Source organism: Scylla paramamosain, chromosome 36 (genome assembly GCF_035594125.1).
Source record: "Scylla paramamosain isolate STU-SP2022 chromosome 36, ASM3559412v1, whole genome shotgun sequence".
NCBI classification, from domain to species: domain Eukaryota; kingdom Metazoa; phylum Arthropoda; class Malacostraca; order Decapoda; family Portunidae; genus Scylla; species Scylla paramamosain.
This window is the reverse complement of record NC_087186.1, coordinates 8,076,908-8,101,645: the sequence shown is the minus strand read 5'-3', so window position 1 is coordinate 8,101,645 and position 24,738 is coordinate 8,076,908. Positions and strand designations below refer to the sequence as shown.

At 42.2% G+C, this 24,738-nt stretch overlaps 1 protein-coding gene across 4 annotated transcripts in view; it reads left to right on the top strand.

Moving 5' to 3' along the window:
• The first annotated feature begins 1,775 nt into the window (after window positions 1-1,775).
• The window catches only part of LOC135090894 (triple functional domain protein-like), a 220,718-nt gene continuing 197,755 nt past the window's right edge, over window positions 1,776-24,738 (top strand). For 3 of the 4 annotated variants that reach the window (XM_063988055.1, XM_063988052.1, XM_063988056.1), the window contains exons 1-24: window positions 1,776-2,026; window positions 2,750-2,942; window positions 3,111-3,424; window positions 3,642-3,750; window positions 3,925-4,047; window positions 4,387-4,509; window positions 6,164-6,271; window positions 6,779-6,862; window positions 7,054-7,185; window positions 8,893-8,988; window positions 9,957-9,989; window positions 11,329-11,559; window positions 11,700-11,822; window positions 11,967-12,158; window positions 12,806-12,987; window positions 13,229-13,397; window positions 13,693-13,854; window positions 14,090-14,272; window positions 14,484-14,591; window positions 14,870-15,024; window positions 15,297-16,881; window positions 17,021-17,248; window positions 19,467-19,615; window positions 20,870-20,960. In XM_063988055.1, the coding sequence (XP_063844125.1) occupies window positions 1,791-2,026; window positions 2,750-2,942; window positions 3,111-3,424; window positions 3,642-3,750; window positions 3,925-4,047; window positions 4,387-4,509; window positions 6,164-6,271; window positions 6,779-6,862; window positions 7,054-7,185; window positions 8,893-8,988; window positions 9,957-9,989; window positions 11,329-11,559; window positions 11,700-11,822; window positions 11,967-12,158; window positions 12,806-12,987; window positions 13,229-13,397; window positions 13,693-13,854; window positions 14,090-14,272; window positions 14,484-14,591; window positions 14,870-15,024; window positions 15,297-16,881; window positions 17,021-17,248; window positions 19,467-19,615; window positions 20,870-20,960 (5,109 nt within the window). In that variant the 5' untranslated portion in view covers window positions 1,776-1,790. The remainder of the gene's footprint in view (window positions 2,027-2,749; window positions 2,943-3,110; window positions 3,425-3,641; window positions 3,751-3,924; window positions 4,048-4,386; window positions 4,510-6,163; window positions 6,272-6,778; window positions 6,863-7,053; window positions 7,186-8,892; window positions 8,989-9,956; window positions 9,990-11,328; window positions 11,560-11,699; window positions 11,823-11,966; window positions 12,159-12,805; window positions 12,988-13,228; window positions 13,398-13,692; window positions 13,855-14,089; window positions 14,273-14,483; window positions 14,592-14,869; window positions 15,025-15,296; window positions 16,882-17,020; window positions 17,249-19,466; window positions 19,616-20,869; window positions 20,961-24,738) is intronic. The other variant, XM_063988054.1, reaches the window with a different exon arrangement.

Sequence of the window (24,738 nt, the reverse complement as noted above, 5' to 3'; positions counted from 1 at the left end):
TTTTTTGCCGCCGTTTAATTAGTGTAATCTTTTGGCCTGTAATGAATGCCCCGCGGCCTGCACCACGCTACGCAACTCACTGCTCAACTTTTGTTCCTTTGTAGTTCCCATAGCTTGTAATTTGACGAGTTTTTATTACGTGTTGCATTTGTTTCATCTTGTCTTGTTTACGTAAGAGACTCGCAGTAAACGCCGATAATAATGTATATAATCCTTAGTATCAGTTTATGTTGTAATATATTATAAGTTTATTTTAATTTAATCTCAGATCAGTTAGAAATGCGTACTTTTTTACTACTACTACTACTACTACTACTACTACTACTACTACTACTACTACTACTACTACTACTACTACTACTACTACTACTACTACCATCCCTTCCACTACTACTTTCAATACATATACTTGTATTGTATTCGAAATTCATTTTAGAGTATAGTAACCAGTGCTCTTAATATGCGGTTACTGAAGCCTGTGGTGGGAGCGTTCTGCGTGCGGGTGTGTTTGGAAAAGCAAGGCACTGCAAACATGACGGAAGGGTTGGATATGGTAGTGTGGTGGTTTGGTGGCGGAGGCGGGGGGGAAACGGCTGCACTGGTTATTGCTTCAACTGTATTCGGTATCTAGTTCCTCTCCGCCAATTTCTAGCTTCCTATCCATGCCTCTTCCTGCGTCTCTGGCCAGTATTCAGAAACGCTTTGCTCTCTTACATTGACTTTTTTGCAAGGCCACAGAGGTGATTAGCCAGATTCTCAAGAGTGTTTGTTTGATAATATAGAAGTGTCACTAGAACCGTCAAGTCACCCTTAAAATCCCGTTTCAATTCATGTAGGGCCTTGGAAAAGTAATGGAGGTGCGGCGCAGAAGTGTGTCAGATTATGATCCTGTTTGTCTCTCTTGTCATGGCTGCTCTGTGTTTAGGTCTTGTAGTATTCGGGATATGGTTCCTTACTGCTTCAGATGCATTGGCTGATACACATTCTTCATTATAAATTTTAGGATAGAAAATTAATAGATAGATAAATAGATAGGTAATTTATTGAACGAATTTTAAATACTGAGTGCATTATGTAAGCTTACATCTAATGGTTATGTGAGAGTAATGAAAAAAAATTGTGACTTCATAATGGTGTGTATGTATGTGGGTACAGCTTTGAAGATTTGAGGGAAAAATAAAGAAAATGAAAATGTAGGGATGACTGAAATAATACCTAAGTGTTACAGTGTTGGCCGTATTGGTTTGGTAAAACACTTGAGTGATTTGATGCTGGTGTTGATTGATAATAATGGCAGACTATGATGAGACACTTTATTTGAGTTTTTTCTCTTCCAAGGAATTAACCTGCTAGTCAAGGAGGGCACCATTTATGTAATTTTTTTTTGTATTGGTGGTGGTGGTGTTTGTGGAAGTGGTGGTGCTTTCATGGCTCGTTGCTCCCTCACATTTTAATCCTGGTGGGGATTGTGTTTTGTTGCACATACCACACAGCTTTGTTATGGATACTCTGGTAGTAGTTTTACATCAAGACTTGGAGCTTAACTACTCTTAGCATGGTCTTCACAAAACTCTAAGCCTTGATTTCACTTATTCTGAAATGGTATAACCTTGCTGTGTCACATTATGAGAAATCACACCATTGATTTTGAAAGAAGACCATTAGGATTTGATGTTTTTAGGCAGTATTTTCTTTTATTTGTTTCCATGAAGTTATATTAGATTGGGTTTGGGTAGCTAGTGGTTTGTTAGAATGTGTAAATGGAGTAACTCTGAATTATTACCCTGCACATGAACCTGAGGACCCAGAGGACTGACACAATGCCTCTCCTTGCAGTTCCGAAGCGGATTGATGGGCTGAGGGCCAAGGAAGTTATGAGCATTCTGCACGAGAAGGTTGCGTTTCTGTCTGGAGGACGTGACCAGCGGCCCGGCCCCATCCTCACCTTCCCAGCCAGCACACGGCGGGAGCGTCTCAAGCACGATGATTACCGTCCCCTCCTGCAGTACCTCATGCAGATCCCCAGGTGAGTGCTGCTGTCTTGGTAGTGGGTAGGCCTTGGGGTCTTGAGGTTTTGGTGTCTTGGGGTCTTGAGGTCTTGGTGTCTTAGGGTCTTGGTGTCTTGGTGTCTTGGGGTCTTGAGGTCTTGGTGTCTTAGGGTCTTGGTGTCTTGGTGTCTTGGGGTCTTGAGGTCTTGAGGTCTTGGTGTCTTAGGGTCTTGGTGTCTTGGTGTCTTGGGGTCTTGAGGTCTTGAGGTCTTGGTGTCTTAGGGTCTTGGTGTCTTGGTGTCTTGGGGTCTTGAGGTCTTGGGGTTTTGAGGTCTTAGTGTCTTGGGGCCTTAGGGTCTGGGGTCTTGGTGTCTTGGGGTCTTAGTGTTGGCCTCACAGCAACAGCAGTAGTGTTGTGTGTGTATGTGTGGGAGAGTACATAGTTAATGCCAGTGGATTCATGGAAGATTTGATTCAGCTTGTCACTTTATTGTCATTTGTTTACATTGAGGGATTTGTCATGGAGATACTCAAGGCCATTTTGTACTTTGTTAGTGAATAAACAAGCCCATCATTTACAATAGGGAGAAAAAAAAGATAAAACATAGACTTTCCATATTTACTGCTTCTTGTATTTTGAAAAATACTTTTGTGTCCGGAAGTTTGTTTGCTCACAACATTAATTCATTGTATCTCTATTAGTACTGTTGAAGTTTCCTATTATTTATATATGAATTTTTATATTCTACCTCCTCCCACAGCGATGAAGTTCGGGAAGCAGGTTTTACAGTCATCATAGACATGAGAGGGTCAACATGGAACACTGTGAAGCCCATCTTGAAAGAGTTAGCCGAGAGCTTTACCCCTCACATTTATGCAGTGTACATAGTTAAACCCGACAACTTCTGGCAGAAGCAGCGAACTAGTATAGGCAGCCACAAGTACAAGTTTGAGGTGAGCTCTTGAAAAATTTGTGTTTACTTGCATAGTTTTGCTTCTGTTAACTATACTATTACTGCAAGTGTTATAAAATTGACACAAGCTTGCTGACCTCATGTGGTATTTTCAGACAAGGACTGTTGCAAAAGTGTCACAAATTTACTAACCATGTGATATTTTCAGACAAATTTGATAAGTGTAGAGACCCTAGCCAAGACCATAGACCCCAGCCAGCTCACAAGTGACTTTGACGGGACTCTCGCCTATGATCACAACACCTGGATTGAGCTTCGGCTGGCAGTGGAAGAATTCACCTGGGATGCCAACGAGCTGCTGGACCAGCTGGAGGATGTCCGGGACGAGCTGCAGCAGAGTGACTTTGCTGATGATGTGAACGGTGCCAAGCGGGCCATCGAGAGGCATAAAGAGATGCACCAGAAGGTCCCTGGCAATGAGGTTCACAAGCTTGACCTGACAGGCCAAATGTTACTGCAGAGGTCAGTGTGAAAAGTTGTAGTGAGAATGAAAAGTGTGTGTTATAGTGCTATCCTCTTAAGTAACATGTATAGCAGATATGTTTGGAAAAGAGCATTCATATAAAGAAAATATCTGAAGTAGTGTTTGTGGCTGTATGAATAAAATTAGAGCAGTATTGAAATGAAAGCTTCTGTCTTGGCATAATATGTGAGTTTGCTGAGGTGCTTCCCTTTGCAGGTTAAACTGTGATGAGGGGAGCAGTGGCTATGACTCCGGCTACTCAGGGCGGGACAGTGCATCCAGTCTCATCCTCAACAACCCAGACTTACAGAACAGTATTCCCCAGGTAACTATGTACTATTCATCAGGAAGAAAGAGCTTATAGTGTACCTGAGCCGTCAATATAATGAACAAAATCAACTAAGTTTAAAATCCTTGATGTTTTCTTCTCGATGTGCTGCTTAGTTTCTAGAGGAGATAGTACGTTTTAATGCATGCGGTTACATTTCCACTCCCACAGATCCTCAGTTTGATGGAGTCACTCCACCAGGCACAGCAGCATGTCCAGCAGCTGTGGCAGCATAAAAAGATGAGGCTTGACCAGTGCTTCCAGCTTAGACTCTTTGAGCAAGATGCAGAAAAGGTAAAGCAGCGATGTGGTGCTATGCTACCTTCTGATAGGCTTACTGTGTGTTGTCTGGAGGTCAGTTTTTATGAGGGGGATAAGATTTGTTTATCTTCATTATACTTATGACATACTTTCTCAATAGATTTTGTATGGCACTTTACCATTAAAATCCGAATATTTTTTTTTACTTAGAAGTTATGTACGATATTACCGTGCACCACATTCTGAACTAGATTTCACTTACTTGTCTAAATTAAATGTGAAATTATTGCTTTCCTTGCAATGGAATGAAGAAGGAATAAGTACTTCAGTGTGATTTTAAATATAATTAAATGTGATTCTTATTTGTTTCAGATGTTTGATTGGGTGTATCATAATCGTGAAGAGTTCCTAGTCAATTATGTAGAAATAGGTCATTCATATCAAGTATCCAAAAGTCTTCAGGAAGCCCACTCCCAGTTCACAGTGGCTTGTCAGGTAAGGGAAGCCTGTCCCCCTCACTCTTCCCTTCATCCTTTTATCTGCTTAAGTACATTCCATTCACCATTACTTGTTAGCATCCCAAAGGTAAACAATGTTAAGCATTATTTGATTTTTTTAAATATTTTTTACATTTTATGTAGGTTAGTCTCATGGGGAACGATGGCAAGGATATTTTTATCAAACAAAAGCTTCTTCTTAATGCTTGTACTGTATTATTTTTCAGGCACATGCACATTATTTTGAACTGAGTTTTTTATGAGTATGTCAGATGCTCTTTGCAAAGTGGTGTGACTCATGGTTGGTTGAGATATATCTGTATGTAGATATTTTGCTATTTATTGATGAAGCAGCAGCAGTGATGCTGCTTATTTTTTTGTTCTATTTACATCATGTCCTTGTAGGATAGATTTGTAATTATTATTTCTGAGTACTGATAGACTCACTTGCCACAGATGTTTGAACCTGCAGACAGTGGCCACCAAAGCTAACAACTGATGTCAGGTAGATCTGAAGCTTTGAGTGTGTATACATGATTCTGTAGATGAGGTTCACCTGGATGTGTATACCTGATGTACAGAGAGATAAACCAATGTGGATACAGTCTCTTATCTGCACCATTCCATCTGCCTGACACAACCCGGGCAGTCCTGTGGTGTAGTGTGCCGAGGTGCCAAGAAGACCTGACTGCAATAGTTGACTGTTGTTTTTGTTAATAATCCTTGATGGAAAACCAGGGCTGTTCCCATTAATATTGATTTATTGACGATGTAATGTATCATTACTTCTGTTATAGTAATAGACATTTCTTGTTGTCAGTAGGGATGTGAAGTTGTGTGGATGATGACCAGTGCTTGCATATACATGGATTTCATTTTCATTTTGGTCATATATATCAGCAAATATTCTGAGGTAACTAAAGGAAATGTTCCCAAAGTTCATATGTTTTTGTGTTAGACCTACTGACTGACTTATTTTCAATTATGTTTCTCTTCCCCTCTCTTGCATGTTCTAATCTAGGACTGAATTGCTTTTCCAGATCTTCTTCCTGGCCCATAGACCATTTAAGTCCTGTAGGAACCAGTTTTTCACTTTTTATCTTATAATTTCACTGGAGAAAACAGTTTATTGTAATGTTACCCCTGTATATATATTGAAGCAAGGTTTTCCAGGGTGCCTAGGAAGTTGTTGATGTTGCGTTAAGACTCACTTTCTATATTCTTTCATTAGATTTAAATATATAATATACCTTCTATATTGGTGTTATAGGTTATAACATTTGAAACACACTTATGACTTGAAGAAGAATATAATATTTTTACAGATGTTTGCTTTCAATGTAGTCCATCTGTGCATATATATATATATATATATATATATATATATATATATATATATATATATATATATATATATATATATATATATATATATATATATATATATATATATTAATAATGGTAAGATGTGAAGCTAAAGTAAAATAAATGTATACACATAACTTATTTTCTTGAAGGTGTAGTTTATGAACCATTACTAAAGTGAATCTCCAGTTTACACAGATGTTGTTCAGGCAGAAGTAAATCTCATAATAGAACACTGCAGCCATGTGTCTGTCTTCTAATGGATGTGTTGCTTTTATTCATGACAGAAGGTGTACATGAACATCAACAGAATACTGAGCGTCGCCTCAAGACTCATGGAGACAGGTCACTATGCGGCTCAACACATAGGTAACGTGGCTGCCAAACTGGACCAGGTGAGTGGAACAGCTGCAGCATATATATGAGGCAACCCAGAATAGTCTAGCCTGTCCAGTCCTTCCTTGGCAACTTAGATGAGTGCTCCCTCTAAAGTGAGGTGCACTATAAGCTATTGATAATTGCAATTTGATTATACCATGATGAACTGAAGAAAATAGGTAGGACTGTCATAATATTCATTTGAATGTTCTCTCAAGTAGAATGTAATAGCACTGTGTTGTTTGATTGAATTACTGTGTGAAGGATGTGATTATAATAATGGTACTGTCATTCATATGATTATTTAGGTTCTGGGTGGTGTATTTGCATTGAAAGTTATTATAGGGATTAGCATTGAAAATTATTTCATAGATAAGCTGTTAGGATAGGCTGTGCTATATTTAGCTCCATGATAATTATGCTATTTCATTCTAAGATTCTAGTTGATGTTTTGTTTTATGTCATCAGTACCTGTCCAGTAGGTGTGAATTGTTGTCAGCCAGTTTTTTGTTTTGTTCTGGCAGGTGTGGAAGGAGTTTGCAGCAGGTCTAGATGAGCGATCCTCAGTGTTAGCTCTGTCTGTCATGTTCCACCAGAAAGCTGAACAGGTGAGGATGTCTCTAACCTCATTAGTGTTATGAAAATTATAGTCTTCATTTGAAATTATTATGACACAGAACTAGTAGTATGTTAATATGCCACTATTTCCTAACAGGCTGGCTGGAAGGGCCTTATTTTGTTCTTCATGTGTTGTTTTTCTCTCACACAGTCAAATATTTTGCCTTTGTGTACATTGCAGTATATTGAGAGTGTACCAACATGGGTGGAGAACTGTAAGCTTGCCAGTTTACCATCAGACATCATGACTCTGGAGGGAACCATCCACCACCACCAGTCCCTCTATGAGACCATGTGCCAGGCATACACTGAGGTGAGGCTGTGCAGGGCAGAGGGTCACCTGTAGTGCCTATGTTGTCACTATGTATTATTAAGATGATATGATTTGTTGACTATAACATAATGGAAAATATTACAGGCAGTAATACTATCAACTAAAACTGCTACTTAGTTTCTAGCTGTCTTGAGATGGATGTGTTCATGTTCAGATCAGACTATTAGAATTATTGGAAAAAAATAACATAATTATTTGAAAAAAAATAGATTATTTGGATAAGGAAAATGCAGAAAATATATTTCAATTTAAGAACTGCAATTCAGGAGGATGTGATACAAAATGCATTAAGAGAAGACATCAATGAGAAGCATTTGTTTTGAGTGTAGAGCTTGGATAGAATATATCAAGTCCTTTCCTCCATAGTTTGTCATTTGGAGTGACTCTGTGAGGGAAGTGGTTCTCGAAGAGTAGGTGACATAGATTAGTTGTGCAGTATTTTTTAATACTTGCCCAGTAAATTTGTGTTAGATTGAAATTATCTTGTGTATATTTATTTGTGATTCATGACATTTGCTCTTTGATGATGTGACTTTGATTCCTTGCAGAGCATCTCACCTTTGTTTTCACTTTCAGCTTCACAACTCGTACCAGGCATTACTAAAAGGTCTCGACTCACTAGTCAGAAATGTCCATGCGTCCGCCGAGTGTTTTCCAGTAGGGACCCCCGGGTTTGGTGCATACTGAGCATGAGGACTGGGGATGTCATGGGGAAACATTTGATTACCACATTCAAGAAAAAAAAAGCAGCAAACATTTAATTTCCAGAGTTTAGTCTTCAAAACTTGAAAAGCTTCACTATAATATTTTTTTACCATGTTACTCTCCTCATACTTTGAAAGTGCCTTGCGTGAACTTGTTTGCTGATTTTATACACCACCATTGTAGGGTCAGTAAGGGCCATCATAGTGGTGGCTGTGGATGACTGCAGAATGGGGCTGGGGGATGAGAATGTCCTGATCTGTAGGAGATGACCATTTTGAGAACATCATGTATGGGCTCTGCAGGGCTCCCCTTATGACAGCATGATACCTTCCCATTCTTGTACTCAAGGTGGTGGTGAATATTGCTACTTATTTAGTGTCAGCATCAAAAGAAGGACTCAACATTGTAAGTGTTTATACTTAAGGTTGATTAGCTCATTTGAACACACCTAATGTGCTCTCTCTCTCTCTCTCTCTCTCTCTCTCTCTCTCTCTCTCTCTCTCTCTCTCTCTCTCTCTCTCTCTCTCTCTCTCTCTCTCTCTCTCTCTCTCTCTCTCTCTCTCTCTCTCTCTCTCTCTCTCTCTCTCTCTCTCTCTCTCTCTCTCTCTCTCTCTGATGCCTTGCTCCTTGGGGGCTTGCCCACAGCAGAAGAGCCTCCACCTCTCTTATCCCAACACTGCATCCAAACACCCACACCTCACACAATACATTATTGCACACTGAACAACATCTGTAGTTAGGCCTTTCATGCATCGTTTTTATTTACATACGTGGCATTCATTGTGCAACAAACATTTCCCTTTTTTACCTGTACACTGTTTCAGGGAACATGTACTTTGATTTAGTCATGTTCCTTGAATATGTGCATGAATCTACATTGTTCCCATGACAGCTACTCTGTGGGTGAGGTGTGACTGGGAGTGATAATGGTGGCTCTGTACTTTGAACCTTGTTAATGGTGGTGGTTGGTGATGGTTACAGGTGCACAGTACCAGCAAGAAGCTTCTCTACCAACTGGACCACTTGGTACAAATCTGTAGCCAGCTGCGACGCGATGGCCAGATGCGAAGCAAGCACGTAAGCAGATAGCCATCGCCTTGCATGGGGTGGAGCATGGTGACTGTGGAGTGGTGTGGAGGGAGCTGGCTGGGTTCAGGAGGCGGTAAAGGTGTATTGCATTGTGTACAAGAGGATCTCACTTACTGTTCAGTCACATAAAACTTCAAGGGCAAAATATGTAAATGGAAGAAAACTCAGAATGGTCTTACAGATTCTTCAAGCTGTGATATTTGATGACTTTAAAGTCATTAAATATTGGCTCTTTACCATATGTCATGGAAATATTTTGACAACTCAGCTCAGCAAGGAACATTTATGAGGAGGATGGAAGACAGAACTGAGTATTTAGTGAATTATATATATATATATATATATATATATATATATATATATATATATATATATATATATATATATATATATATATATATATATATATATATATATATATATATATATATATATATATAAAAGTGATGACAGAAACTTACTTGGAAATTAATGGTCCTCTTCATCACAGTCAGTGTGCTGCAAGTGTGTTTGTGTTCTGCAAATATACTGTTGACCTTGAAATGATAATGTATTTATAATGTAACAATAATTCTTCATTCCATTTTTCTAGTGAAGTGAAGGGATGCCAGAACTAGGTACATTAAATAATTTCAGCATTGCTAGTGTGGACCGTTACTCAATATTGTAGCATATTTTACAAGGCTAAAATTTTTTTATGGCCTAGTCCTAGCAGTGTAGGTCTGCATGTGGATCTGGATAACTTTTTACATCCTAGAGACAATTGGCTGTCATGTGAAGGAGGCTTGCCTTTGCTTAAGTAAATTATGTAATTATTTTTTAATAGCTGTAAAATTTCATGTTTTATTCAGTTACTTTTTTTTAATTGTTAATTTTCTGAAGAGAAAAAAATGTGTTTGATTTTCCAAGATAGTGGTTTTGCTGATGCTTTTCTTATCTTTTCTTTCATAATGAAGAAGAAGCCACGTGGAAAGCCATCTGCGTATTCTGTAAGTTTATTATTATTTTGCTTTGTTGTTCCCTTGACTCCTGCTGTGTTTTCCTGCACCTTGAAGTAGTGGGCTGTGTTGAGACACTTCAGGTCATGCAGGCAGCTTTTCTTGCTGTGCTTTGTTATCTTTTTCAGATGCTGAATCTTAGACCACAAAGGATGCTTTAATTTTTTTCCTAGATAGTATTATATCCTCCTGTGTGGGGATGTTAGCTAGATATATAGATAGATAGCATTAGCAATATGTGTGATGCAAAATTTTGTCACAGAAGCATCTTACTGTAGGTGTATATGCACAGTTACATAGATTGGGTCATCTGGTCCACCACTCCATGCACCAGCGCTTTAGGTCACTACAGATACTTCTCTCTTTTCATGACATGTACATCTGTAAGATTTAGTCTGTGCAGAGAACATGTATTACTTCTGAAACACGTATATTCTAGGAGGTAGATTGCTTTTAGTGTTGCGTGTTGCATTTTCTCCCATAATATTTCACCATCTTCAATTTTATATTGTAAAGCAGGTGAGCATTTGAGTAGATCACCATGTATGCATTTTTGTGCCTCACTTTCTTTGGGGACTGTTTTTATTAGGTCTGCAAAACTTGAATTTCTGTTCAGATTTTTTGCGGCCATAAGTAGACACCTCATGATTGTGCAAAGAGGACAAGCTTGTGTTTGGTGAAAGTATTTGCAATTTCCAGGATTAATCTCATGATGAAATTTTGGTTTTGGTACATTATTGTATATCCTATTTTAAAATGAAGAGATTGATTTTGAATTAATTTTGAGATTGATTATACATATTTGGAGTCCAGGCTGCTGTTGGTGAGCCTGGTGGGTGGCTCAAGGTCTCACTGCAGCACACTGTTTATTCTCAAAGTGAGCCTCCCACTCAGAATGGCTGTATTTCATGTGGTTGTTTCCTGGTGTGGTATGATTTTCCCTCCCTTTTATGAAACCATGTACTCTCATTTATTTTGTTCTTGTTTACCTAGTAAATCTGCCAATCTGGTTGTACAGTGAGCAGTGCAAGTAGTGATAGTGTTTGAAGTCAAAGTAGGCCTGTTGAAGATTTTATGATCAATTTGACTCACTAAGCTGACTGTTATATTATTTTGGGAGTGGAATATTTGTCATAGTTGGTCTCATTAGCTTTATTTAAGAATGAATTATGAAAACATTACAATTTATAAGTATGATTCTATGCTTTACAGATTTGGAAGGTTTCAGGAATTTAACTTATTTACTTATTTTGAGATAATTTCAGTTCTTAACCTGTACCATCCCAGAAGCTCAATTTTATGTTGAGAGTTTGCCTGTTTGTGTGGCCAGGTGAGTCCTGATGGGAAGGTGGTGTACCGGGGAGGGCCGCACCAGCAGCAGCGAGGGTCAGGGAACAGTGGCAACCCCGCAGCAGACTACTCGGAGGGGGCGAGTCACGTCCTGGCGGTCATTCATGAAATCCTGGGTCACCACCGAGCAGTGGAGCAGCGGTGGTCAGACAAGAAAGTAAAGCTACACCAAAGATTGGCATTACGACTCTTTCAGGAGGATGTGAAGCAGGTGTGTGTTGATACAAGTCCTATTTTATAAAAAAAAAAAAAAAAATGTGTTTGCAATGGAGCTGTTAATTAAAAAGTTCTAACCAGTCTTCCTTTACTGAAGTAGTACTTGTATTGACATGGTGAAATTTCCTGGCAAAGGTTCTGGACTGGCTGCAGACGCACGGAGAGGTTTTCCTCCAGAAGAATCCAGGAATTGGCCGCAACCTTGCCAAGGCACGAATGTATCAGAAAAGTCATGAACACTTTGAAAATGTTGCTCAGGTAAGCCACTATTTGCACATGTGCTGTGTGTTATTAATGAGTAAATGTGATGATGATTGTGTATGGAGAGAATAAATTGGGTGAATGGTCACTGGCACAACACATGTATGTCCTAATGATATTCCCTTTTCCTCACTTAATCAGAACACCTACACCAATGCGGAGAAGCTGCTGCAGGCGGCAGAGGAGTTGGCACACACTGGGGAATGCAATCCAGAAGAGATCTATAACGTGGCACAGACCCTGGACACTCACATTGCCAGGTTTGCTACTCGGGTGCAGAAACGGCACAGACTGCTCAACATGGCAATCTTGTTCTACACACATGAGAAGGAGGTGAGACCTAAATAATTTGTATCTTCCTTTCTCAGTAATTTTTCTTCTATCTCTCCTTTCTCCTCTTCCCTTTTTAATATTTCCCCTTCCTCTCTTCACTTCCCTTCCCTCTAATTTCCCTTCTTCTCTACTCTCTTTTTTCACTTCCATTTACCTTAATCCTGCTACTCTCCCTCTCCTTTTCCCACTCCTCTCTTCTCTCCCTTCCTTCACTACTAAGACAGTCACATTAACAGTGTTTATTTTCCACAGCTGAGAGAGAGAGAGAGAGAGAGAGAGAGAGAGAGAGAGAGAGAGAGAGAGAGAGAGAGAGAGAGAGAGAGAGAGAGAGAGAGAGAGAGAGAGAGAGAGAGAGAGAGAGAGAGAGAATATTTAACGCATGGTAACTTAAATGTATGAAGAAATTTGTTGGTTGCCTCTGGGTTCCTATAATTTTACCTCAATAAGTGGGAGGTAATAGAATTATTTTCATACTTTATGGCTTGAAGTTGTTGGCCTTGATATAGACTGTAATGAGAAGACAGATGTTTTTAAACTCATGTTCAGGGTTTTTAGTGTCCATTAGAAAAGAAAAAAAATTGTTTTATAGAATATGTTTGATAATCTTCATTAGCAATGTGAAGTAAGTCATTGTGTTATTCCCTTAGCTGTTGTCTTGGCTGGAAGAATTGATCTCAGAATTGGAGAGTGATGAAAGGATAGATGAAAACTGTGATTCTGTTGAGGCAGCAGAGAGACTCCTTGCTCAGATGACTTCTCAGAGGGACTCCACACTGGATGCCTGTGTGTCCACCACTCACGAGGGGGAGGGTCTTCTCAATGAGCTGAGGTAATCATTGTTTGACAGTATTAACTGTGTAGTGTGGTATGGTGTCCTATAATGCCTCTGTCATCCTTGACAGTCTAGTGCCAAACAAGTTGTCTTCAGTCAGCCGTGTCCTTTAATGTATGTCACTGGACTGGCACTATTCACTAGCCATGTGGTATTCTCTAAGTAACTGAGTAGTGGTTGTGTTTGTCAAGTTCATGAAATTGTAGACTGCAGACATTAATGTGTGTGTTGTGTGCAGGTCAGTCAATGTGACATCAGATGCTGGCTGCAGCTCCATAGAGGGTGTGGAGGAGGCCCTGGAAAGGTTGGTCAAGAAACGAGATGAATTGGAGAATCTTTGGGCCACTAGAAAGCTGCGTCTTGATCTCCTCCTGCGACTGAGACTGTTTCAGAGAGACTCAGTTGAAGTAAGGCTTACGAGTCTTTGTTTGTTGTGTTTGCTAATTATTGAATGTGTCTAGTGTCAAATTGTATATTTTTGTTTGTAAATGATATTATGTCATAAATGCTAATTTGTAACGAGGATTTATTTAGCATAGTCTAAACCACAATTTTACATTGCCTCAGATCTGACCTACATGTAGTGTGCAGAGAGCAGGACTCATTGCTGTTGAATAATGGTCAAGAAAAAAAATAGGATTTAATAGCTAATAAGATTTCTTCACTATCTTACTGATACTCTTGTAATTTGCTCCCTAACAGAAGTTGACTCAGCTTGACATGTGGGCCGAGGAACTTCAGAACACGGACTTTGCGCGGGACATTGCAGATGCTGAGAGAATGCTGGTGCTTCACAACGACTCTGCCTCACACATGCAGAACACCACGTACCAGGTGCTGCAGAATGGGCAGGAACTCCTCCAGGTGAGCACACAGGAACAGTGTTAGGATAAAATCTGTTTGATTTTCTCTGTGACCGCTAAATTACTGTGAATAAAATTTTTTATTTTAATTCCTCAGAAAACATTAATGAAAAATCCTGAAATTAGATTATTGAAATTAGAAATTTGAGTTTTCTTGTATATTTATTTATTTATTTTCAAGTAAAGGAAATGGTGTATGATTTAAGCAAATTTTCTCCAATATACAATATTTGCAGCTGCTGGAGACCTCAGGGATCCAGATCCGTGCTGATGAGGAGTCGGACTCCGTGAGTAAGGTGTCCATGATCCTTGAGTGCATTCATGAGCGTCTGATGGACATCGAAGTTCTTGTGGACATGAAGAGAGTCAAGCTAGAGCAGTGTGTTCATCTTCTACAGTTTGAAAGTGAAGCCAACCAGGTGTGTCTTTGCTGTAGTCTTGTTTCTGTATTGTATTGCAGAAGCATTTTGATATAAATTCATGAAGATCTTGTATCTGATAACCTGGAGTTATATTATGGATTTCAAAATGTTTTCAGTATTTTTGGCCTGGAATTAAAAGCAAAGTATAATAAAAGAAAAATAAGTTAAGAGCAAGACACTTGTGATGAAAGTTATGTCCCTTTTGCAGGTGATAAGTTGGATACGTAATGGTGAGCAAGTGCTGGCTGGGAGCTTTACTATCCCAAGCTCTCGGGCTGATTCAAACGCTCTGTCACACGAACATGAGCAGTTCCAGGTTAGTCTCTTGTAGATGTTCATGTGTGAGCTTCCTTCAGCAATGAAGAGCTAAAGGTAATAAGTGATTTTAATGTGTAAATTTATGTGTCAAGTGTTTGTCAGGAAATATTCCTGTTTTGCAAGAGTAATTTGCTGTAGATTTCATATTCAAAACAGCTTTTTAAGAAAAAGCAAATGCTTTAAAAAAATGTCTGATAATTCTAAATTTCACAATATATATGTTTGATAAAAGAATAGTCTGTGTTGGAAGGCACTTTATACTTTTTGTTATTCTAGGTTGCCATAGAAAAAACTCAAGCAGCTGTGGTTCAAATACGTGATAGATCCTCTGCCTTGCTGATGGCCAAGCACTACAGCCCAGAGCAGGTGATGGAGATAGAGTCCAATGTCACCAAGAAGTGGGAGAAGCTGGTCACTTGTGCAGAGGACAGGTAAAGCTGTGCATGTGTATTTCATTATTTGTGATTTTAGGAAGAAATGGATTTAAGGAGGGGTGTGCCCATTATTAGTGAAATGTGAATTGACAAGTTGATCAATTATTTGGCTAGAAAGATGCATAAACAGACATAGGATTGCTGTGGAAAGAAAAGATACAGATGCTGCATGATATGTTCAACATGTAATTTGAGCAGTAGTTGAGTGCCTAGTAAGTACTGAGTAATGCCATCTTAGTGGAAGGTAATGAGTGATTTGTGTTGTGCAGGTACAAGCTGGTCCAGGCGTCTATCACCTTCTACAAGACGGTAGACCAGGTGTGCTCCGTGCTGGAGAGTCTAGAGCGTGAGTACCAGTGGGATGAGGACTGGTGCCAGAAGGAGGCTGCATCTAGTCAGGGAGATCAACAGCAGTCTCAGCAGCAGAATAAGGCTGACCAGCAACAGAAATCAGACCAACAACAGCAACAGCAACAGCAGCAACAGTCTTCAGGCCAAGGCAGCCAGGCTGGGCCAGACAAAGCAGCTTCCATCTCCTTCCTGATCAATAGGCACCAGGAGCAGAAGGAAGCCTTCTTAAAGGCGTGCACGCTGGCCAGACGCACGGCTGAGACTTTCCTTAAATATTCCAATCGATCTCAGAACTATTACAGCATGAAAGCTGACCATGGTTCCCGGGGACCCGAAGCCAAGGTGAGGAGCATTTTAGACAATCTTATGGCCCAGGAGAACAAAGTCTTGGACTACTGGACTCGGAAGAAGAACAAACTGGACCAGTGTCAACAGTATATTCTGTTTGAGGCGTCAGCCAAGCAAGCTCTGGACTGGATAAAGGAGACAGGTGAACTGTACCTGTCCACACACACCAACTTGGGTGACACCCGGGAGGAGACTGAGCGGCTCTTGAGGGAGCACAACGAGTTTAAGGGAACAGCCAAGGACACACGGGACAGGGTGAAGATGCTGCTCCTGATGGCAGACTCATTGGTGGAGAAGGGCCAGGCCCATGCCTCTGCCATCAAGGACTGGGTGGCCAGGGTGGACAAAACCTACAAGAACTTCTCTGGCCAAATGGACCACTACCGCATGCAGCTTGAGAGTCGACTGGGTATCCAGAGTGAGGACAGCAAGGTCTTCCTTTCTCTGGACCGCCACAGTGATCCTTCACTGGAGAACAAGGTGGGGGCCGTGGTCACCGTTGCTCAGGTGGCCAACAAGGAAGTGAGTGAAGAGCGGCGCAAGTCTGCACGTAAGAAGGAGCTGATCATGAGGGAGCTGCTGAACACAGAGCGTGTGTATGTCAAGGACTTGGAGGTGTGCATCAAGACCTACTTGCACGAGACCCGCCTGCCCACTGCCCCTCCTGCCCTGCAGGGCAAGGATGGGATCATCTTCTGCAACATGGAAGAGATCTTGCAGTTTCACAAGAACACTTTCTTACAAGAGATAGAAAAGTACCAGTGCATGCCTGAGGATGTGGGTCACTGCTTTGTTACCTGGGCTGCCAAGTTTGATGTGTATGTCAAGTACTGTAAGGCTCAGCCAGAGTCTAATCGCCTATTGGTGAGCCAAGCCGGAGCCTTCTATGAGGAGGTGCAGCGTAAGCATGGCGTGGAGCACCCCATCCCTGCCTACCTCATTAAGCCTGTGCAGAGGATCACAAAGTACCAGCTGCTGCTCAAGGAGCTGCTGTCCTGCTGTGAGGATGAGAACCAAGGTGAAATCAAGGATGGCCTTGAGGTGATGCAGAATGTCCCCAAGAAGGCCAATGATGCCCTCCACCTCTCCATGCTGGATGGCTGTGATGTGCCTCCTGACTCTCTGGGGGAGGTCATCTTGCAGGACAGCTTTCAGGTATGTGATTTTCTTCACCACACAGAAAGAGCTTGGAGCTTCTTCAGACTGACCTGTTTGTAAGTTGCTCATATATTGCATGTTGTTATGACTTGACCTCTGATGTTCAAATGAATAAAATTGCCGTGTGTTCTTTCAGGTTTGGGATCAGCGGCAGTTGATCAGAAAAGTGCGTGATCGCCACATTTTTCTGTTTGATTTGTACCTTGTGTTCTGCAAGGAGGTGCGTGATCCCAGTGGAAACAAAACCAAATATGCCTACAAGCACCGCCTTGTCACCTCAGAGCTTTCTGTCACAGAACACACTGAAGGAGATGAGTGTAAATTTGCTGTCGGGACTGCAAGAACTGGAGTTAGTGATGGCAAGGTGAGTGATGGGTTGTCCTTGAGGCAGATGAAATAAAAGTTGCTTAACACTTGGTCAGAAAGGGTTGACTCAATGCTTTGTATGTGAGAAACAAGTTACTTTTATGATGAAATGGGTTATTTAAGATGACATCAGGAGGTTAGAGCTTGTTGAAAAGAGGTTGGTGAAGTGAGTGTAGTCCAGTGGTGATGTAAGAGAGAGCCAGCTGGCAAGGTGACAACACACAGTTTTGAGATTGAATGAATTAGGAAGGAGATGAGGATAGGCAGATTCATACAGTTCTTCCTTATTGTATCCCATATTCCTGAGTTTATTCTTTTTTTGTCCTGATTATCCTACTGACTGTCTGTTTCTAGTTTCTTAGAAATAAGCTTGAAACAGCATCACCTTGTTTGAATAAATTATGCTGCTTCATTCTTATCTCTTATCATACTCTACCTTGGACAATTCTGGGCTTGTTCCTCCCTCTCCTCCACCCTCTGACTACTTCATACCACGTATTAAAATTCTTCGCAATGATGTTTTCCATGCCCTCGCTGGCCTAAGCCCTCGGAAGACTTATGGACCTGATGGTGTCCCTCCTATTGTTCTCTGAAACTGTGCCTCCGTGCTTGCACCTTGTCTAGTCAAACTCTTTCAGCTCTGTCTGTCAACATCTACCTTTCCTTCTTGCTGGAAGTTTGCCTACATTCAACCTGTTCCTAAAAAGGGTGACTGTTCCAATCCCTCAAACTACCGTCCTATTGCTTTAATTTCCTGCCTATCTGAAGTTTTTGAATCTATCCTCAACAGGAAGATTCTTAAACATCTATCACTTCACAACCTTCTATCTGATCGCCAGTATGGGTTCCATCAAGGCCGCTCTACTGGTGATCTGGCTTTCCTTACTGAGTCTTGGTCATCCTCTTTTAGAGATTTTGGTGAAACTTTTTGCTGTTGCCTTGGACATAACAAAAGCTTTTGATAGAGTCTGGCACAAAGCTTTGATTTCCAAACTACCCTCCTACGGTTTCTATCCTTCTCTCTGTAACTTCATCTCAAGTTTCCTTTCTGACCGTTCTATTGCTGCTGTGGTAGACGGTCACTGTTCTTCTCCTAAATCTATTAACAGTGGTGTTCCTCAGGGATCTGTCCTGTCACCCACTCTCTTCTTATTATTCATTAATGATCTTCTAAACCAAACTTTTTGTCCTATCCACTCCTATGCTGATGATACCACCCTGCACTTTTCCACGTCTTTTCATAGATGTCCAACCCTTCAGGAGGTAAACATATCACGCAGGGAAGCCACAGAACGCTTGACTTTTGGTCTTTCTAAAATTTCTGATTGGGGCAGAGCAAACTTGGTATTGTTCAATGCCTCAAAAACTCAATTCCTCCATCTATCAACTCGACACAACCTTCCAGACAACTATCCCCTCTTCTTCAATGACACTCAACTGTCCCCCTCTTCTACACTGAACATCCTTGGTCTGTCCTTTACTTATAATCTGAACTGGAAACTTCACATCTCATCTCTAGCTAAAACAGCTTCTATGAAGTTAGGTGCTCTGAGATGTCTCCGCCAGTTTTTCTCACCCCCCAGCTGCTAACTCTGTACAAGGGCCTTATCCGTCCGTGTATGGAGTATGCTTCACATGTCTGGGGGGGTTCCACTCATACTGCTCTTCTAGACAGGGTGGAATCAAAAGCTTTTCATCTCATCAACTCTTCTCCTCTAACTGACTGTCTTCAGCCTCTCTCTCACCACCGCAATGTTGCATATCTAGCTGTCTTCTACCGCTATTTTCATGCTAACTGCTCTTCTGATCTTGCTAACTGCATGCCTCCCCTCCTTCCGCGGCCTCGCTGCACAAGACTTTCTTCTTTCTCTCACCCCTATTCTGTCCACCTCTCTAATGCAAGAGTTAACCAGTATTCTCAATCATTCATCCCATTCTCTGGTAAACTCTGGAACTCCCTGCCTGCATCTGTATTTCCACCTTCCTATGACTTGAATTCCTTCAAGAGGGAGGTTTCAAGACACTTATTCATCAATTTTTGACCACTGCTTTGACCCTTTTATGGGACTGGCATTTCAGTGGGCATTTTTTTTATTAGATTTTTGTTGCCCTTGGCCAGTGTCCTTCCTACATAAAAAAAAAAAATACTGTATAATGCAACTAAATATGTACTAGGGATGTCTTACAAGTAAGACACACATTACCCCTCTGCACAGATGATCCTTCGGGCTAACACCTTGGAGAGCAAGCAAATGTGGGTGAGGAAGCTCAGGGAGGTAATCCAGGAGACATACTTCAGCTCTGCACTCCCTCTCACCATGGTGAAGTCTCCTGCCAAGACACCCAAGCAGAACCGTGCCAGTCGGTGAGTGTCTGATGCCTCACCCTTGCTCTCTCCTGTCAGTGATGTACATTCTTGAGGAAGGCAGCCAGTTGAACTGGTGACCTCATGTTCAAAGTGTTGTGGTGTAGAAAGTATCTAACTTAGACATTAAGATGTGAGATGCTTTTGGTTGAGTGTGTGTGTGTGTGTGTGTGTGTGTGGTCATATTTTCACATTTATATGTAGCTTCTGTTGGTGCTATTGGCATTTCTCTCATTCCCTTACTGTATCTGCCTCCTTTCTTTCCTTTATTCTTGCACTCCCACAATGTTTTGCTTTCTTTATCAAATCTCTCTACATATTTCCTGTGGTAACTAGCTCATTAAATTAGTTATTTTCTGATATTTGTCTTGTATTATGTTTTTAAAATTTATTGCATGCATTTATCCCTTATTTGTTAAAAACAATGCAGTTATCACATCCTTTCAGTGTATCTGATTATTAATTTAGAGCCCAGTACTTTCCTCTTTAGTATGCTCACTGTAGAGTCCTCTCTCCTGAGAATATGCACAGGTGTAGGTGTTAGGCAGCACAGCATAAATCAGCGGGATACTTTCCTCTTGCAGGTAGTGGTCACCATTATGGTGAGTGTTTATAGTGGGGTCAAGATACAGGTCAACCATAACTAATCCAGCATCATTGGGACCTGTAGTGTGCCAAATTAGTGATTTTGCTGAATTACAGAGAGGTTAGGTTAGAATTCACTTAATCCAACAGTGAAACACCTCATTCTACCTTTAGAATACTCCTTAAATCAATACAGGTTGATCAATAAGTGGTGCTGTACTGAAACCACTTGTTCCTTTGATACCCGTATTGACACTTCATGTCTGGCTGATGCCGATAGTATTGTACTGCTCATTTAATAAGGAAAAAGAAACATACAATGAAAATCAAGTGAAATTTTAATGGAGTACTTGCAAAAAAATTGGTACAGGTAATTATTCTGTTGACTTACACAAGAAAGTTAGTCTGCTAGCTGAAGTTAGTGCTGGATTTGTGGTGGGACTGGATTGATGATTGCCGGATGGTTGACCTGTACTTCTGTTTCAGGTCTGGATATGAACTGAGAGAGTATATCAGATTGCTTTCTATGAGACATGAAAAAGAGAGAGAGAGAGAGAGAGAGAGAGAGAGAGAGAGAGAGAGAGAGAGAGAGAGAGAGAGAGAGAGAGAGAATAATAATTTACAAACTTGCCCCATAATTTAAAGTCCCCCCTCTTCATCTTCTCACAGAGACTTGGAGGAATCTATAGATGAGAATGCTGAGAATACAGACCGCAACTCCCTGGCCTCCTACTCCTCCTCTAACACAGACTCCGACAAGGTAAGTACCAGCAGCAGTACCAGTAGCCCAGTATATGCCCCTGTTTGCCTTTCTATTGTGTACCTGGGCTCAGCGTTTACCTTGAACCTGTGTAGTTGAGTCTGTTGTTCTCATGATTTCTGGAAACAATGATTCTGGATGTGTATTGTGTGTTGTATCCCAAGGTAGTGTACCTCAGTGGTGCACAAGTGAGGGAAGTGTATAGGTTATTACAGGTAAATGTGTTGCAGATGTCATGTTTAGTAAGTAGCTGAGTGACTCTTACTGTTATTACTGTTACTGGTGCTTTAAACAGCCCATTCCTATAAGAAGCTTGTTGTGTAGACAACGGCACCATACTCTTCCAAACATGTGGTGGTGGTTGTTCCTTGCAGGTTGAATGAGAAATTTACTTGACTCTAATCCTAAGGTGACGGCTGCATTTGCTCTGCTTTTAGTATATTCTGTTCTGTTTTATGTGGTTGATGAAGCCCGCCTTGATGAAGTGAAGGGGTTTGAATTACCTTCATTGGAGTTGTAGCTGGCGGCAGTCAATCAATCAAGATCTAAGCTACAAAGGCACCCACTTTGCTAAACTTTTCACTTAATGTCACGGCCAGTCAGTGCCAGTGGAAGGAAGGCTCATCATGTCATTGTTGATGGACGCATACTTGAACAAGAATTGCCCTCCATGAGCGTGGTGCTCGCTGTGTGGCCTGTGCTGCCACCAGGCCTGGCCTCTCCCGTGTGTAGCTGTGTGTGGCTGTCACCCAGCGCACCTGCTGCACGCCGCTTTGCTGCGCCGAGAAACGCGTCATTTGCGCGTTGAATCTGCTGGTCCGACGTGCGGTTCTTGACTGGACCTTGGCAGAGGGAGAAAATGTCGCCAAGTTTCATGGACGTGGAAGTTCACGGGAAGGTTGAGGTTGAGGACAGACAGTTAAGGAAACCTTGCCCTCTCCACTCACAGTCTGCAATGAACAATCATCCCTGTGAGTTTCTGAGTAAGTTTCGCGACAAGGGAATGGATTGTTAATGACAGGGGTGTGGGACAGCAGTATTTTGGTGCGGGCACACGGATCAGAGAGAGACACGCCAGGCTTGGCTTGGCAGGTCGTCTGCTGGGCGGGTGGGCGGCAGAGCAGCGGCAGTATTGGCAGGATGCTGAGGGGGAGGGAGGGCGATTGAGGGCGTGAGGCTTGTGGTGGGGAACTGAGCAAGTGGTGGTATGATGAGGGGAAAGTGGTTCCTGAGGGAGATGCTGAATTGAGGGGACAGAGCTGCCTGTGAGGCGAGGCTGGAGAGCGGCGGGCATAGAGAAGAAACTGAGAAAGGTGGAGGGGGGTCGGAGAGAAGGGGGTGGAGGAAGGTGGAGGGGTTGGAGGAAGGTCGAGGGGCGGACGCGAGAGGTGTGGGTCGCCCCGGCAGCGGCAAAGGATGGCCCCTCGCTCAGTGTCGGGAGCGCCGCCCCACCGCTCGCTCCCAGACCCCAGGTGCCGTCCGGCGTTGAGTGGCGCGGCCAGTCGACGAGCGCGTTGTATGACACTCGCTTGGTGTCTGTCAGCGCTCCGTTCACGGCTCGCGGACCGGTAGTGAGTGGCTTTTCTGGCGTGTCGCGGAGTACTTGGTGTGTCTTGTGGTGTCGTGGAGTTAAGGAAAGCGCAAGGCTGAAGTCGCTCGTATTTCACGATGAGCCGGTGCGGGGAAGAAGAGCTGTCACTGAGCCTCAAGTACTGGAAGTCTGGGTCTGTGGGTCTGTGGGTCAGTAGTAACAGGGAACCCCGCAGCGACCCTCCAACGGGCACCCGGCGGTTGTGGGACCGACGGGAGGCTGCTCGACGCTGTTTACGCGACGAGGCGAGAGGAGGAGGAGGAGGAGGAGGAGGAGGAGGAGGAAGGAGGAGGAGGAGGAGGAGATGAAGAAGGTGATTTGGGTCACGGTCGTTGGCGGGTTGGTGGTTAACGCGTCTCCGGAGTATCATTTTCCTCAGAACGTGAAACGTGTGCTGCGGTGGGCCGAGTGTCTGCCAGTGTGGTGGTGGTGGTCAGTGCGCCCTTGTCTGGTGTCTACGGTGTTTGCCTGATGTGCGACAATGTTGAGGAGGGGAGGTGGGGGTGTATCTTGCATGTGTGTGGGTTGTGGTGATGTTGCGTGATGTGTTGTGGCTTGATAGGTTGTATTGTAAGTGGTACTGCGTGGCAGTGCGGGGTGTGGGTGTGGGCGTGTGGTGCGGGGGTGTGGGTGGCGTGGGTATGTGTGGCGTGGGACGTGATGTCAGTATTATAAGAAGCTCTTTGCTCTTCTTTACTCTTCTTTATTTTTCTGGCTTCAGGGAAAGACATCAAAGTAATGGATTTTGGATCGAAATAAGAACAAATAATGGCAGTCCTTACACTACTACTACTACTACTACTACTACTACTACTACTACTACTACTACTACTACTACTACAAACAATAATGATAATAATAATGATAACGATAGTAGGGGAAAAAAGTGAGGAAAATCATGACAAAATAGCGTGGAGGTAAATGCTTAAATGTCACACACGGGGTCACTATAAAATGCTGGGAATTAGTTACAAACACACACAAAGACACAGTGAGTGACGCACACTGTGTGTCCTGTGCTGAGCCTTGTGCGGGAGGAGGAGGAGGAGGAGGAGGAGGAGAGTAGAGTAGGGTAGGATAGGGGAGGAATGGGGAATGGGAAGTGAAGAACGAGAAAGGAGGTGGTGGTGGTTGTGGTGGTGGTGGAAGCAGAGGGAGAGGAAAAGGAGTTTGGGTTAGGAGGAGAACTAGTAGATAAGTTAATATCGAAGGAAGAGGAAGACGCGGTAAGATAATGTGATGAAATGTGTGTAGTAACTACTACTACTACTACTACTACTGCTGCTTCTGCTGCTTCTGCTGCTGCTTCTGCTGCTGCTGCTACTGTTGCTGCTACTACTACTGCTACTACTACTACTACTACTACTACTACTACTACTACTACTACTACTACTACTATTGCTGCTGCTATTACTACTATTGCTGCTGCTACTACTACTACTACTACTACTACTACTACTACTACTACTACTACTACTACTACTACTACTACTACTACTACTACTACTACTTACCCTCTCCTCACAGTAACGAATAAAAAAGACGCGTATCTACTACTACTACTACTACTACTACTACTACTACTACTACTACTACTACTACTACTACTACTACTACTACTACTACTTACCCTCTCCTCACAGTAACGAATAAAAAAGACGCGTATCAATATTTTTATGCCGAAAATTAACGTAAAGTGGAGCAGAATTAGGAAATTGATAAAGGGAGAAAAATAGCGTGTTTTCCCAGGGTTTTTAGAATTAGAGATTGATTAGTGATGATGGCGGTGGCGGTGGTGGTGATGGTGGTGGTGACACAGTTTTGGTACAATATGACAATAATGGTGATGATGATGGTTGGAGTGGTTGTAGTAGTAGTAGTAGTTGTTGTTGTTTTTGTGTTTGTGGCCAGAATGGTGGTGATTAAAAAGAGCAGTAGGAGTAGTAGTTGTTGTTGTGATGGTGTTGAAATGGTGGTTGTAAGGATTTTAGTGGTGGTGGTGGTGGTAGCAAGGGTCACAATGGAAGGCAGTAGTGGTGGTGGTGGCGGCGAATGATGAACGAGCGGTAGTGGTGGTGGTGGTGGTGGTGCGGCCGGTGTAGTGGAAGAAGGATAAGACGTAATATTAGTAATGGTGATGGTGGACGAGAGATGCCCCCCTCTCTCTCTCTCTCTCTCTCTCTCTCT